This window comes from Capra hircus, chromosome 27 (genome assembly GCF_001704415.2).
Source record: "Capra hircus breed San Clemente chromosome 27, ASM170441v1, whole genome shotgun sequence".
In the NCBI taxonomy this organism is placed as follows: Eukaryota; Metazoa; Chordata; class Mammalia; order Artiodactyla; family Bovidae; genus Capra; species Capra hircus.
The window spans coordinates 8,098,233-8,114,408 of NC_030834.1; the positions used below are offsets into that span (position 1 = coordinate 8,098,233).

The 16,176-nt window shown below is 45.5% G+C and overlaps 1 protein-coding gene across 1 annotated transcript; it reads left to right on the forward strand.

Annotated features, from left to right (window-relative positions):
* On the forward strand, positions 305-5,736 carry CHRNA6 (cholinergic receptor nicotinic alpha 6 subunit). The gene is made up of 5 exons (XM_018041757.1): positions 305-388; positions 847-891; positions 1,929-2,038; positions 2,139-3,117; positions 5,605-5,736. Exons 1-5 carry the CDS (start codon positions 305-307, stop codon positions 5,734-5,736), a joined length of 1,350 nt encoding a protein of 449 aa, XP_017897246.1.

Genomic DNA, 16,176 nt, shown 5'->3' on the forward strand with positions numbered 1-16,176 from the left:
CACCATCTGAGCCACCAGGGAAGCATCTTACATTGATCATATATCTATTTTTGATTTTCTGTCTCCTCAGCTAATAGCTAAGATATACACGTGTATGTGTGAGTCGCATCCGACTCACTGCATGGACTGTAGCCCACCAGGTCCCTCTGGCCATGGGGTTTCCCAGGCAAGAATACTGGAGTGGGTTGCCATTCCCTTCTCCATTAGACACACATAGGTAGGGGTATTTTCCAATCCTGGTGATTTCTGTAACCCCAGCATTTATAGAGCACATAGTAGGTACTCAATAAATATTTGTTAATGAATGAGTGAAGCAATCAGCAGTGGCTTGGGCGGGAGTGAGAGATGTGTAGTGGGGAGTGGCAGTATCCAGCTGGAAGGCTCCGTGGTGAGCTGAGCTGACACCTTGAGGAATGGCTGGATTCAGGACTGAGAGCCTAGAGGGTGCTGGGGCAAAGCTGGGGAAGATCACAAAAACAGTAATGCCCCCCACCATCTGCTGGATGTCCCCTCCCTCCTCCCATTCTCCATTCTCTCCCTTCTTTTCTTTCATGAGATCAGAAGGCTTTGTGGGCTGCAGAGGTCAGAAAGCCTTCACAGAAAAAGTGAAACTTCAATCAGATTTGAAAGACAGTAGTAAAGCCACATTTCCTTTCAAAGTCAACAGGGTAGGGACCAGTGTGGAAATATTGTATTTTTGGTTAGTTTTTATAAGCTGCCTGTTCAGTCTTCTTTGTTTTCCTCCATTAGCACGAACTCAGCTCAGCTCCTTTTAGTTGTGATTTTTGCTCTAAGATTCACTTCTGTACATTTGAGGCTTAAGAAAACATTGTTTCCTCTTCCTAGGATGAAGTAAACCAGATCATGGAAACCAACTTGTGGCTACGTCATGTATGTGTCTGTGTCATTTACTCTTCTCTGGGAACTATGTCACTGACATGCCAATTCAATAATGTCCAGGGGATAAAATCCACTAGCACGCCCGCTTTCCATCTCCAGTTTATGACAGAGTATAAAATATTATCTATCTCCAAAGCCCAAAGCTCAATCTGGCAACAGCTGCCTGGCTGCAAGCTTCAGGGGCAGAACCTAAGGATAAAGTTCTCATTGACTCTGTCCTTTGAAGGTTTCCGCTCTTGGGTCTCCGATTTTCGTTTGTATCTTGAGCTCCGGAGCCAGATGCTTCCCCGCTCTTTGATTCTGCTCTGGCTTAGATTCCCACTATTTGGTTTAATCAGTCATGCCATCTTATTCTTCCCTTTGCTTTTAATCTTTTGTGCAGATTTTGTAATAAACCTATCATCCTAGTATCTTTTTATTATTAGAGATGGATTGCTACTAGAGATTGAACATAGTCTAGTCTATGGAACTTGGACACTGAGTCTATAAACTTGACCAGCTAATCAATAATCAATAGATACATATCTAATATCCAGTGGATAACCTATTTTTGCCCCAGTCAGCTCAACCACCTTGTTCCCCTTGAGTTTAATCCACCAGCTTTTGGTAGAAACCAAAGTAAAGTGAAAGTCGCTCAGTCATGTCTGACTCTTTGCGACCCCATGGACTATACAGTCCGTGGAATTCTCCAGGCCAGGATACTGGAGTGGGTAGCCTTTCCCTTCTCCATGGGATCTTCCCAACTCAGGGATCAAACCAGGGTCTCTTGCACTGTGCATTTCCACATTCCAAGGACTATGTTCAAGCTCTAGTAACAATCTACTTCTAATAGTAAAAGATAGTATGATGATAGGTTTATTGCAAAATCTGCGTGAAAGATTAAGAGCAAAAGGAAGAGTTAGATGGAATGACTGATTAAACCATGTACTCTCCAAATAAAAACCTTTTCAAAAAACTGTTGAGCCAATATAGAATTAACCTTAGAAGAAAGCGAACAATTTTTAAAACTTGACTCCTATTTCCTTCAGATCTGGAATGATTATAAACTGCGTTGGGACCCCAGGGAATATGACGGCATTGAGACTCTCCGTGTTCCCGCCGAGATGATCTGGAAGCCCGACATCGTTCTCTACAACAAGTATGTGCACCCGACAGCCAGTCTTTTTCCGAAGCTGCCTTTGGTGCAGGCGGACCCGAAGCACGGGGGAGTCACTAACAGTGTCTGATTTACTTTGCAGTGCGGTCGGCAACTTCCAAGTCGAAGGCAAGACCAAAGCTCTTCTTAAATACGATGGCATGATAACCTGGACTCCACCAGCGATTTTTAAGAGTTCCTGTCCTATGGACATCACGTTTTTCCCTTTTGACCACCAAAATTGTTCCCTGAAATTTGGTTCCTGGACTTACGACAAAGCTGAAATTGACCTTCTAATCATTGGCTCTAAAGTGGACATGAATGAGTTTTGGGAGAACAGTGAGTGGGAAATTGTCGACGCTTCTGGCTACAAGCATGACATCAAGTACAACTGTTGTGAAGAGATATACACAGACATCACCTACTCCTTCTATATCAGGAGGCTCCCGATGTTTTACACCATTAATCTGATCATCCCCTGCCTCTTTATTTCATTCCTCACTGTGCTGGTCTTCTACCTCCCTTCTGACTGTGGTGAAAAGGTGACGCTTTGCATTTCAGTGCTGCTTTCTCTGACTGTGTTTTTGCTGGTGATCACAGAAACCATCCCGTCCACGTCTCTCGTGATCCCCCTGGTGGGCGAATACCTGCTGTTCACCATGATCTTTGTCACCCTGTCCATCGTGGTGACGGTGTTTGTGCTGAACATTCACTATCGCACCCCGACCACTCACAACATGCCCACGTGGGTGAAGGCGGTCTTCCTCCGGCTGTTACCCCAGATCCTGATGATGAAGAGGCCTCTGGACAAGATGAAGAAGGCCGGAGCTGATAGAAACCCCAAAGGAGTCTCCAGTAGGCCTGCCAAAGTCAAGTTTGAGCACCACAAAGAGCCCAGACTTCTTAAAGAATGCTGCCACTGTCACAGATCCGGTGGACCTGCCACCAGCAAGAGAAGATCAAGTCATCAGCCTTTACAGTGGACGGCTGAAAATTCGGAGCTCTCGCCTGAAGTCGAAGACGTCATCGATAGTGTTCACTTCATAGCGGAAAACATGAAGAACCAAAATGAAACGAAGGAGGTAAATGCATGAGCCCTCTAGCCTGTCCGCCCGCCGCAGTCCTAGGGGCCCTGCACAGAACCCTAGTCAGAGCTCCAGTGTCAGTTCTGTTTGCAAGACAGTCAGAGAGTGGGTGCCCTGAGATCCAGCTCTGTGAGGCTGCAGTTATGGGTGAACTGCCCTGGTGAAGGGATGGAGTAAGGGGAAGCCTCAGAGCAAATCTTTGCCTCCAGAAATGTCAACTCAAGTGCAATCTGCTTAAAATAAACACTCAGGGCAGTCTTGGTTTAGTTAGACTGAGAGCCCCTGCTTAAGGAAGGCTGGGAGAAGGAAGAGCCAGCCTAGGGACAGGACAGAATGCTGCAGCTCCAATCACACGGGGATGCAGGTGCTGGTTGGATGAGCTTCGGGGATATTTTTAGCATCAACTCAGTTGGCTCCTGCTGCCCAGGGCCTAACTATAGCAGGACAGGCCTCCCCATCCTCCAGAGAGAGCTCAAGAAATGTATGCCAACTTTCCATCCCATCACGATGACTAGCTAGGCACCTCTGGAAACTCATGCCAGGGGTCTGGGTCTGACCTGATGGCAGCTGCCAGCATCCATATCTCCTAATGAAAGGACATCGCAGACCTGAAGTCTGCCCATTGGTGCCAGGGAGGACAGTGAGTGCGTGTCACACAGGTGGAGGGGGGTTTGTATCAGCAGCAGGTGAGCCTGGGACTCCCTTCTGTGAGGACACCTTCGTCAAACCTAGGGGACAGTTGCTCGGACTTCAGCACCACCCGGTAGGGCTCTTGGAGGTTGGGAACAGGAAGGGCAGGAGAAGTGTAAGGAACTCTCCACACTAGAGTGATGCCAGGGTCTAGAGGGCTGCTGGCTCTTGATGGGGGACCATCATCCTGCAGGGCTTATCCCCCACCCTCTGCTGCCTCAAACCCAGTTCCTGGACTTGCCGCAGGGTCAGGAGGTTCCACGGTGCTCATGACAAGAGTGGGTGAAAAATGTCCCACTCTATCAGTTAACAATGGATGCTGCAGCCGTCAAGCCTTCAGTCACTGCCGTCAACCCCAGCTGTGCACCCTGAGGGGCCTCAGGATGGAGAAAGTGGGATACTGGCCCTAGACAGTTAAGGTGCACATCCAAGAAATGATTTCCGAAAGCCCAGACTCTTGCCTCTTCCCACCTATAGAAAAGCAGTAAATTCATTAACTTGAGATGCCTGATTTTCCGTAATTAACAGTAATCTTTTTAAAAACTTAAAAAACAATTGAAGGATAGCTGATTTACAATGTTGTGCCAGTTTCTGCTGTACAGCAAAGTGACTCAGTTAAACACATATGTATATACATTCTTTTTAAGTATTCTTTTCCATTATGGTTTATCCCAAGAGATTGGGTAGGGAGGAGCCAGGATATATAGGAGGTTTTGCAACAAAAACTAGGCAGCTGAAACATCAAAGGATGACTGTGGCAGTCAAATGCAACAGAATGTTCTGCAACATTATCTGATAGTCTGACTACCTGGTCTTTGTTGCAAACGTGAACACGAACGTGAAGTCGCTCAGTCGTGTCTGACTCTTTGCAACCCCATGGACTGTAGCCCACCAGGCTCCTCGGTCCATGGGATTTTCCAGGCAATAGTACTGGAGTGGATTGCCATTTCCTTCTCCAAGGAATCTTCCCAACCCAGGGAACAAACCCGAGTCTCCCACATCATAGACAGATGCTTTACCGTCTGCGATCTCAGCCAAAAGGCCAATCTCCTTATTATCCTGGCTCCTCCCTTACCTCTTCAGGGCAGTCCCTCAGAGCGATCTCAGAGGCTGCCTCCCAGGCTTGAAGTCCTCAGAAAATCCACCGAATAAAACATAACTCTCGAGGGGAGGGGAGGGAGGCTCAAGAGGGAGAGGCTTACATTTATATAATTACGAGTGATTCGAGTTGCTGGACGCCAGAAACCAACACAATATTGTAAAGCAATTTTCCTCCAATTAAAAATAAATTAATTCTCAACTTTCAGGTTGTGCTTTTTTCTCAGTTGATGCAAGAATGGAGCAATCTGAGCAGCTCTTTCATTGCTGCTACTTGCAGCCAGGCTGGAGAAAGGAATGGCAACCCACTCCAGTGTTCTTGCCTGGAAAATCCCACAGACAGCAGAGGCTGGCGGGCTACAGTCCACGGGGTCGCAAAGAGTCAGACTTGACTGAGCGACCTACACACACACACACACACACACACACACACATACACTTGCAGTCATGAGAAGCCCTGTGTGCCCTGCGGGAGCCTGCTGACTGCAGCCTTCTGCCCCAGGACTAATGGCGCACACGCACCCTCCATCAGCAGGCAAACGGTTGTTCTCTGTGTACACTACGGAGGAGACATGGGTTAACCAGAATCATAGGGATACTTGCTTTAAAAATTGTCAGTGAATCTTCTGTGCAAAGGAGGCAGCTTATCTCCCATGGTTTTCAGTTTTTACAGATGCTTGACGTTTTGCCTTTCAGGTAGAGGACGACTGGAAGTACGTGGCCATGGTGGTGGACAGGGTGTTCCTGTGGGTGTTTATAATCGTCTGTGTCTTTGGAACTGCAGGGCTGTTTCTCCAGCCGCTCCTGGGGAACACAGGGCATTCGTAAGGACGGATTTTCCCTTCATCTTCAGAAATGTACAGACGCTGTGTTTATTCCCCCATCACCAGGAAATGGGTAGAAAACCTCCCACCAGGTCCCCATCTAGATAGAAAAAGAGAGCCTTACTGCCAATGGCAAGCCTGGATGGCCCTCCCTTGGGCGTGCAGAGGGGTGATTTAAGACCCCAGGGTCTGGGACCTCATACCGGAGCCCAGAGCTGGCAGTCCCCACAGGCTTCTCTTGTCAGTACACATTTGGCTTCCAGGGACATGACTGACCCACAGTCCAGCAGTCCAGTGAGACATGGAATCAATGTTGAGCCACGCTAAGAGGTGTTCTTCTGCTTCTCCGGTTTATATACTTCTCAGTATAACGACACCTGCCAGACATGCAACTTTGGATCTTGGACTTACTTGCGCCGGCAGCACCCGTGACCTTATGTGCGCTTGCTTTCTCGTGCTTGTCTCTGTGACGTGGAGCCCACGCTGCGGCATCATTTGACACAGTAATTGGTAAAAAGGAACAGCAGGGAGTTGGTCTACCCTTTGAAAGAAATCTTATTGAAGTATAGTTGATTTTTAATGTCGTGTGAGTTTCTGCTAGACAGCAGAGTGACTCGGTTATACACACACACACACACACACACACACACACACACATCTGTTCTTTTGCAGATTCTTTTCCATTATGGTTTATTGTCGGATGTGAATATAGCTCCCTGTGATGCACAGTAGGACCTTGTTTACCCATCCTATATACACTCCATTTGCTAATCCCAGCTCCCGGTTCTTCCCTCCCCCACCCCCACCGTTCCCCTGTATGTAATTAGATTCATCTGGCAAGAGACTTCAGCGGTGACCAGCACTGTGGGAGGCATGCCGTGGACTCAGAAATAGGCTCTGTCCACACACTTAGAGCTTTTTAGGAAAAGTCGTAAACACGGAGGTCTCCAGGGCCAGGGGTCACGCGGGGAATGTGACCAGACCAGTGCAAAGCATGGTGAGCTCTAGCTGGCGGACCTGGAGCCACCTTTGCTGTGGGTCCAAACGGTATCTCTCCTCCTTAGCCATTTCCACTTGCTCTGCGTAGCTGAGACTGAAAACAAACGTGTTTCTTCTCGAAGGAATGGTGATCTTGTATCTTTCGGAGTATTTCCTTTCTGTGAGAGGGAGAACCTTGGATATTCTGTTTTATTCTACTCTCACTTATTATTTTATGTTTTGTATACACTTATCATAACAATTTTAAAGATGCATTTTAAAGCAAAAAAAAAAAAAACTACCCTGACTTAGGAACTAATTTCGTTTTGCCTTTTCCATTGGAGTCCCTGTCTAAAGGCACACGTAATTGGACACCTCAGATTTACCTTTTGGTTTTATATTTTGCTATTTTCTCAACATCATGTCAGCAGCCTTTCTCCGTGATGGTGTGCAGTCTTGAAGTACAATTTTTGTGACTGCATAACCTCTTCGTGTTGATACACTACAGCTTCTATTCCTGATATCCACCAGGATTCTTGACCTTCTCTTAATCAATGGAAATTGATGGGAGGCCAGACGAGAAATTCGGGCAAGACTTTATTGAGGTTTCTGTGGCCGAGGAGGGAGCACAAACCAGCATCAGGCGCCCCTGCTCGCTCCTGGAGGCAAGCCGGGCAGCCTCGGGGGTCCAGGGCTGCTCCTGGAGGGGTGACTTCAGTGGTCTGCCCACCTCTTTGGCGGTGCTGAGTGCGGGGGCAGAGTACCCTGCTTTTGCTTCCGACTCTTCAGAAGTGTCAGTTGAGTTTCTGGTCTGTGTATCCTGTCCAGAATTGGCTCCAACTGCTCACGCACGCAGCTGGTTTTAGTCCCTTGTGTTTTGTTGCTGGAGGAGACGTTTGTCCAGGTGCCAGCCCTACAGCAAAGGGTCCCGGGTCCCAGCCTGACTCATTACCTCGTGCCAGTTCTTCTGTGTCCATCTCATCCTGGGGCTTAAGGCCTGCTCTGGAGCCCAAGGCACAGGTTACTCTGTTTGAAAGTCTTTTAACTCATCACATCATGTGAGCAGAGCGCCTCTGTTTCACCTGTCTTCACAGAGAGAGTTACTTGTTTCTTGATACCTTTTTTTAAACGATTAAGCCAAATCACTATTTCCTGTCATTGTTTAAAAGTTTTAATTGTGGTGAATACACATAACAAAGGGCACCTTCTAAACCATCTCAAGTGTACAGTTCAGTGGAATTAACTAACATTAATTAACATTAATTAATTAATTAACATTCCCACTGATGTGCACCATCCATCCATCCCCAAAACACTTCATCTTGCAAAACTAAACTCTTGCAAACTCTTGCAAAACTGCACCCATGAAGCAATACATTTTGAATTATTTTTGAGGCGCCACCACGCTCTTTTCCATACCAGCTGCACCATTTTACATTCTCCCCACCAGTGCACAGGGGCTCTATTTTCTCTACACCTTTATCAACATGTGTTATTATTATTTTTTTAATAATAGCTTTTCTTTAATAACAGCCACCTAATGGGTATAAGGTAGTGTCCTGTGCTTTTGATTTGCTTTTCCCTGATGATTTGTGATGGTAAGCATCGTTTTATATACTCACTGGCCATTTGTCTATCTTGTCTGGAGAAATGTGTATTTAAGTCCTTTGTCCCTTTTAAGATCGGATTAGTTGCCCTTTTGTGGTTGTTGAGTTGTAGGACTTTTTAAAATATATACTATATATTAACTCCTTGTCATATATAAAAATAAGACTTTAAGAACTGCATAACAGGAAGATGGGGGTGTTCTGTGATCCTTGGGGGGACATGGGGGATCTTGTAACAAGCAAACAAACTAGCAACATACATTTAAAAATATGACATAAGCACTTGAACAAAAGAAGGACCACAGCATGGAGGTGTCTTTGTGTATCTGACCGAAAGAATCAATGCCTTAGTGGCACGGAGCTCATGGATTATTTAGTGTGACTCTCTTTAGCTCAAGAGGCAGAGTGGCTTGCCTGTGATCACGTAGCTAACAAATTCAGCTCTCGAACTCACACCTCCCGACGCTTAAAACGTCTCCCTGCCCCTGGATAGTTCAGTCTCTTTCATGAGACAGAATCGAAAAAGACAGGAAATCAACTGACTTGTCCTGTCTCCTCCCTTCCCCATCCCCAGGTCCTCCCAAAGGCCAGGGAAAAGCTCTTCCCACTATCAGTGAGTGTTAGTCACTCAGTTGTACCCGACTCTTTGCAACCCCGTGGACTGCAGCCAAACAGGCTCCTCCATCCATGGGATTCTCCAGGCAAGAGTACTGGAGTGGGTTGCCATTTCTTTCTCCAGGGGATCTTTCCCAAGCCAGGGATCGAACACGGCTCTCACGCACCGCAGGCAGACTCTTTACGCCCTAAGCTCCCAGGGAAGCCCTGTCAGTAATCAGAAAGAAGAAAGCTTTGAATGCAAAGCAGGTAGCAAGAGGAAGCAGCAAATACTCTTAGTTTAGGGAGGTCAGGACTGTTGGGGTCCAAGCTTTCTGTAGCAGGGGCAAGGGACACAGATCACCTGCAGGCAGCATGTTCGTCTTCAGAATGAGATCAGTCAGTGCTGAGCGGAATAGCAGACATTGTTGGGTTTTCAAGTCCCTGGCCCAAGTGAAGCACCCTGAGGGTTTTTTCCCTAACCGCCCCGTATGTTCACGCTTCCCTCGGCTGAGGAATGGAGACAGCGGGCAGAGGAGAGAAGCCTGGACATCAGCAGATGCTGAAGACCGACCACGAGGGGCCCACCCTGCAGGGTCTGCTCGCTGCCACCAGAGGCTGATTTGCCCCGGCTGGGCCCCACGTCCTTCTCATCACGCTAAATGTGGCCTGGGAAGCTTGATCTTCTGGTTTTTCAAGATAAACCAAAAATCCAGCTTTTTATATAAAATCTCCTAACTTTAAAATGTAGGCACTAAAGTAAGCAAACATTAAGTTTCTGTGTCAGCCAAACAAAAGCTGCCTGCAGGGCTGTGAGTGGGCAGCGGTTGGCCAAACACACCAGGGCTTGATCCCTGCTGTCGGGGGCGGTCAGGCAGGAAGGACAGAGTCCAGGGTAGGGAAGGGCCCAGGGGGGCGCAAGAGGTGGACTCGGGGACCTCGGTGTACCACCCAGCGGCCTAGAGAGCGTCTGCGTAGGCTGTCCCCTGGTCCGACGTCCGGAGGCCTGCAGGGTGCCTGTTGGGTGCAGCGGGGGGGCAGGGAGATGAGGAAGGGGCATCTCCCCTTGCCCAGCCTGCTTTTGACTTGGAAACTATGATCTGAACCCTTTGGTGCTGCTAGAACTGCTACTGCACCCCTTACACACACACACCCCCCACACACACTCCACACTCACCACACATACCCTAGTCACCACATCACACCCCCACCCCCACCACACCCACTGCACACCATGTGCATCACACACACCACTCACCACCCCCACCACACGTGACCTGCGCCACTCACCACCCCCACCACACTCCGCACACACCACCCACTTCACACACTCCATAACCACCACATCTTTGCTCACAGGGCTGTTTAGAGGTGGCCCAAGTCAGTTTTCACAATGTGTCGCCTTCCCGCTGACTTCCCTGTGGGACTCCTAATTCGTCTGGCCGAGCCTTCAGGGGCACATCTAATTCCAGGTTACTCTGCCCAGAGGTGTGACGACGCACACCAGTGGATGCTTTTGGTTTACCTAACTTTAAGATTGTCCGTGAAACAAAGGAATAATGTTACTTTTATTTTCACTACTATTTTATTGACATATTAAATAGAAAGTCTTATTGAAAAGAAGGAAGGTATGTCAGGTTAAATATAAGTGGTAATCACCATGGCTATTAGTTAAACAAGTTCATTTTGATACATAATAGTAGGTGCTTCCAAGAAAAAATGATTACACTAGAAAAACCCACCTACCTCAGCATAAATATATTACTCTTTGAAAATTATAGTGTTCTAATGTAGCTGGTTAGAGACCATTTTTAAAGGGACCAAAGTCACAGGTAAGGGTCTTTGTAACTTTGCTGGGTGTTATGGCCACAGGCTATCCTTCTAAAATTACCAGTAGATTAAGGTGGGCAGATCACGTTAATCCAGGCATTAGTTTTAACATGAATGATAAGACAGCTGGATAGCTGCTAAATCGCTTCAGTCATGTCCAACTCTGTGTGACTCCGTAGACGGCAGCCCACCAGGGTTACCCCCGTCCCTGGGATTCTCCAGGCAAGAACACTGGAGTGGGTTGCCATTGCCTTCTCCAATGCATGAAAGTGAAAAGTGAAAGTGAAGTCGCTCAGTTGTGCCCGACTCTTAGTGACCCCATAGACTGCAGCCTACCAGGCTCCTCCGTCCATGGGATTCTCCAGGCAAGAGTACTGGAGTGGGGTGCCATCTCCCCTTATATGGTAAATAGGAACTATACACCATCATCTGTGATGTATTCTGCCAACAATATTGAGCTAGATTATAGTAGTAACTTCCAATTTACAGGAAATACAGGACACAGAGGGAAAAGCTAACTGATACCAGAAGCAAGTAACCAGACAAATCCTAAAAATGAGACATTCTTGGGGGAAACTGATCTACTCCTTTCAATAAGTGAGTGACAAGAAAGAAATTAAAAGATTTAAAAGGCATAGCTCTACGGGTTGAATCCTACTTGAGACAAGCTAGTTCTTAATTTAGGCTATTCTTGAGATAGGTAAACTTCAATATGAAATTAATGATTCTTTTAAGTATGATCATAGCATTTTAGAACTTTTTTAAATGCATGTAAGAATTAAAGATTTTAAAATTTTAAAAATAAAAAACTAAAAAAAATAAAATAAAAAAAAAATAAATAAAATACTACTTTGCACCTAAAAAAAAAAAAAAAAAAGATGCATGCTGAAAATTACATGTGCACACACAGAGCTGGAAATATTGGGAGGGGCTGAGCAAGAATACAAGTTTGTCCTCATTTTAGACAAATAACCAATCCAAACTTTGTGGTTTGAGTTAATCAATCAACAAATATTAATTAAGTCATGATCACATACTCAACTCTATTAGAAGCCACTGGGGATGGAACAGAGGCTATGCTATGGTTTAGCTGAGGAAATAAAATTCACAGAATAAAGCAATAGAGAACAATTATGTTCTAAGCTGTATATCAGAGGCTGAAAACTCCATAGACTCTCAGAGTCAGGAGCTGGGGGAGGGAGGGCTGTGTGTTCTGTGATGACGTCACGAGGAGGGGGTGTGAGCAGAGAGCTGAAGGATGAGAGTAACTGAGGGCTGTCTGTGCGCTCACCTGTGCGTGCCCACGTGTGCCCTGCATGCTCACACACATGAACATGTGAGATAGAAAGCTCTACAGGTCTTCAAACGTCCACTTGCTGGAATTAGCTGGAAGGTTTTGTTCATTTTGTCTTGCTACACATTTGAAAGTAAAATTTCTCTGCTTTACAGTCACCTTCTGCAGCGACCTCCTTAGGATTATCGTGCCATATAAATGTTTATCCTTCCCCACATTTGAGGCCATCGTCGCCTCCCAGTTTAGCTGTGATGAGCCTTAAGCTTCACGCACACATAGCAATGCTTGACCTTTGCCGTGTTTGTGTATGGCCAGAAAGAGGCTTGCTGTGGAAAGTGTTCTGTGTGACATTTTTCATAATTTAAAACTGAATTCAAATCTAAATGCATCTTTCCAAGATGAGTACTGCTATTTACCCAGCACACTAAATGAACTAAATCAAGTTAAATAATGAATTCAGTCAATAGTGCTCTCAATAAAATGAAGAACAGTGACTTGCCCTTTGAGTCCACCATCCCATTAGGGACTAAGGCTGGGAATTCTTGATATTCATCACAATGTATTCCTGCAAATCCTGTCCTAAAGCAGTGATAGAACTGATTACATTTTCCCAAAGGAACAAAATTGCAACGAGAATTTGTGTGGTTTAAAAATTGTTAAAGGTCCAGTATTTAATCTCTAAAGTATAGAATTTGGGAGCAGAAGAGGTCTTCAAAGGTCATGAGTCATAACTCTTGTTATTAACCTGGAAACTAAACTCCAGAGAGGGCAAGTGTCTCACCTAAGGCTGGTCAAGAACCCAAGGTTTCTAGTGACCTAGTTTCTACTTTGTCATGTTGCCTCCCTTTAAAAATCCAGCAAAATGTGCAGAAAAGTGATAAATGTGTGGGTCATACCAGGAGCCCCAATGTTCCCTGATGTGTGCAGGAAGCACATAAAAATACAATTTTGTGGAATAAAATTTTATACCTATTGAAAACAAATGCATGATCACGTTGAATATTATTTAAACACCCAAAATACATAATTGTGATTTGTTTTGAAGTTTAAAATTGCTTTTGAAAGTGATTCAAGTGGAATAAATCTAAAAACACAGTCCAGGCTATTTGAAAAACTTCAGTCATTTCTGTTCACTATGGTTCTCCGCTCAGAACAGAGCAGATCTGGGCACTTGGCAGGAAAGGAAACTGTACAATACAGGAGGGCAATGAAAGGACCCATTTTCCGGAGGCGGGATCAAGGGCACAGGGAAGGAGAGACTGGGCGTGAAGGAGAAGGGCCAGTTGGTGTGGACAGGATGGTGAGAGCCTCGAGGCAGGAACAGCAGTTTGGAGACTTCAGCAAAGATCCAGAAGGCCGACAGAGCCGGTCTGCAGAGCCCCAAGCACGTGCACGCGGTCCCCCTGCCACGTCTGAACACTGACGGGTCATTAACGTCAAGACACGCCTTACTTCTTGCTGGGAAATTCGCGATTCTATTCCCAACGGAGCCATCTTTCTAGTCTACATTCTTGTCCACCACCCACCAGGCAGCAGAGTCGAGGTCATTCAGTCCTTCAAATAGACCCCACTCTTCTCATGGTGTGATACCACTTTGGGTGACTTTTCAGTGTCCAGTTGCCATGGACAATTGGACCCATCTATAGGGATTTGGATTTAGACAAGAGTTCTAGGATAAAAGGCTGGCCGATGTGCTTCTTTCCTTTTCTTCTTCTTTTCTGTCCTCCGTTTCCCACTGATATTTCGGAAGACGTGTAAAATGAACACGAATGCATAGGAGTACTGAAAAGATGGCTGAGGTGCTTTCATAGACTGGATTGGCGGGGATGGCCGAAAGGTACAGGACAGACGAGACCGGATTTACGGTCAAACCTAACAGAGCAATGGAAGTTGTGGTTCCGTGCAGGAGAATTGTGGCCACCAAAGAAATTACATTTTTTTCCAGCAAACCCCCACAGTGCTCCTAAGAGTCTGTGTGAGGGAGACGAGTGGAGGCCGGAGGATCTGCTGCTGTGGTCGTCCACTCTCCCACTGGCTTCCGTAGCCTGTCCTTACGGGTGTGGTCATTTTGACACATGAAAAACTAGAGTGTGCGCCGGATCAGAGAACTAGGGCAGTGCCTGCCATCACTTCCAGCCGCCATGAAGGCAGGGGAGTCCCAGATGAAGAGGACGAGCTGTTCTCACACCTTAGAACATAAGATGGTAAAGAAAAGTGACTGGGGCCAGACTTCCTGTAATGAGAAACTGCTTTTACTATCAGGTGAATAAGCAACTTAAAAACTCCGAATATTTGAGTCAAATGACCACAAAAAAGCATCAAAAATCAGCAAACTTAACCCCTGAAGAAACTCTGTTAATGTAAACAATAGAAGGAGACTTTAAAGTAACTATAACTGGTATCCTTAAGATAGTCCAGAGGGTGTGACATCCAAAAGAATTATAGAGTTCTTAGAAAACAAATACATGAGTTATCTACCAACAAACCAATCCCCTACCTGGGTAGGGGAGCTAAATAGAAGAAGACATCATGACGGTCAAGCAAACGAGTCAGCTACAGCATCAAGCTGACAATGTAAAAAGTTTAAATTAAAAGTATGAGAAAAGAGTTAATAAGACATCTAGGAATACCAAGATCCTCCTATTAGAAATTTCAGAAAGAAAGGGGAAGGAGAATGGAAGATAGGAAATAATAAAGGAAGGAAGACAGGAATATTTATATGAGTTGAAGAAAGACATTATTCACCGAGTGCCAAGACAAGGAGAGATTCAGAAAGGCTAACACACTCAAAACTTCCTATAAAAATGGCTTGGAGATGGAGTCCTCTGAAATTAAATGCATCTGGAAAACCGGATTAGAAAAGTGGGAAAATTTAAGATTTAAAAAAATGGTGAACCAATAAATGAATAATACAATTAATTGTTTATAATGGGGTTGGGCTTCCCTTGTAGCTCAGTTGGTAAAGAATCTGTCTGCAATGCAGGAGACCTGGGTTCGATCCCTGGGTGGGGAAGATCTCCTGGAGAAGGAAATGGCAACCCACTCCAGTATTCTTGCCTAGAGAATCCCACGGACAGAGGAGCCTGGCAGGCTGCAGTCAATGAGGTTACAAGAGTTGGTTGGACATGACTTAGTGACTAAACCAGCACCCTTGGGGTTGTGGATAAAATGTGTTGTCAAGACATTATTCAGAAGAAAGAGACACATACTATAGAAAATGAATAATGAAATTTCTAAATTCTGGCTGATTTAGAGGAAACATAAAGGGTGATAAGGAAAGGGGGGAGGTGAAAGTGATTTAGTATCTGGTTTTGTTTAGAGTATAGTGGACAGGTATTAAAATTCTCAACACTGGTAAAAAAAAAAGTTCAAATATGTTTATTAATAGATTACTAGGAAAGGGCACATACCTTTCAATCATTTGAGAAGAAGAAGTAACAGAAATTCAGTCAAGGCTGAAAAGGAGCCAAAAAAAGAATAAGAAAACATACAGAAAACACAAACGAAATGGCAAAAATCAGGTCCAACATAGCAGTGGTAAGAATTTGCGTGAAAAGGTTAAATAATTAAATTGGATTTTTTAAGTGCCAGCTGCAAAGAGTTTATAGGAAACATGCCCTGCACAAAATAATCCAGAGAAGGATTTGGATTTTAGAACTGGGAAAGGAGAACAGCTATTTCAAGCTAAAATCCAGGATTTGGCATCTGTGAGAGAAAAATCTGTGAGCCTCTCCCATGAGTCTCAGAGACAGGGTGGGGTGGGGGGGATGAGTGCTCTCAGAGGGCAGGACCAGACAAACGGAATGGGAAGGGTCTTGGTGATGGGTTTCTGGGGGTTTTTTTTGGATTTGACACCAAAGCAAAGGCAGTAAAAACACAATGAATAAGTGGGACTGCATAGCAGAGGGAACCATCAGTATGAAAGGCGACCTGTAGAAGGGGAGAAAATGTTTGCAAAATATACCTTCAGGAAGAGGTTTCTATCCAAAATATGCAGGACCATCTCAGCGGCAAAAACCCAAACAACCCAGTTTAAAAACGGGTCAAGGATCTGAAGAGATATGTTTCCAAAGACGGCAATCTGATGGCCAGGGGGAGGATGAAAGGTGCTCAGCATCAGGGAAACGCAAATCAAAACCAC

What these genes read in the sequence shown, in the direction of transcription:
- CHRNA6 (XM_018041757.1), top strand. Translation starts at nt 305, where the DNA reads ATGAGTGAAGCAATCAGCAGTGGCTTGGGCGGGAGTGAGAGATGTGTA. An exon ending in CCAACTTGTGGCTACGTCAT is followed by an intron (nt 892 to 1,928) that starts GTATGTGTCTGT and finishes TATTTCCTTCAG; the next exon opens with ATCTGGAATGATTATAAACT. An exon ending in ACCAAAATGAAACGAAGGAG is followed by an intron (nt 3,118 to 5,604) that starts GTAAATGCATGA and finishes TTTGCCTTTCAG; the next exon opens with GTAGAGGACGACTGGAAGTA.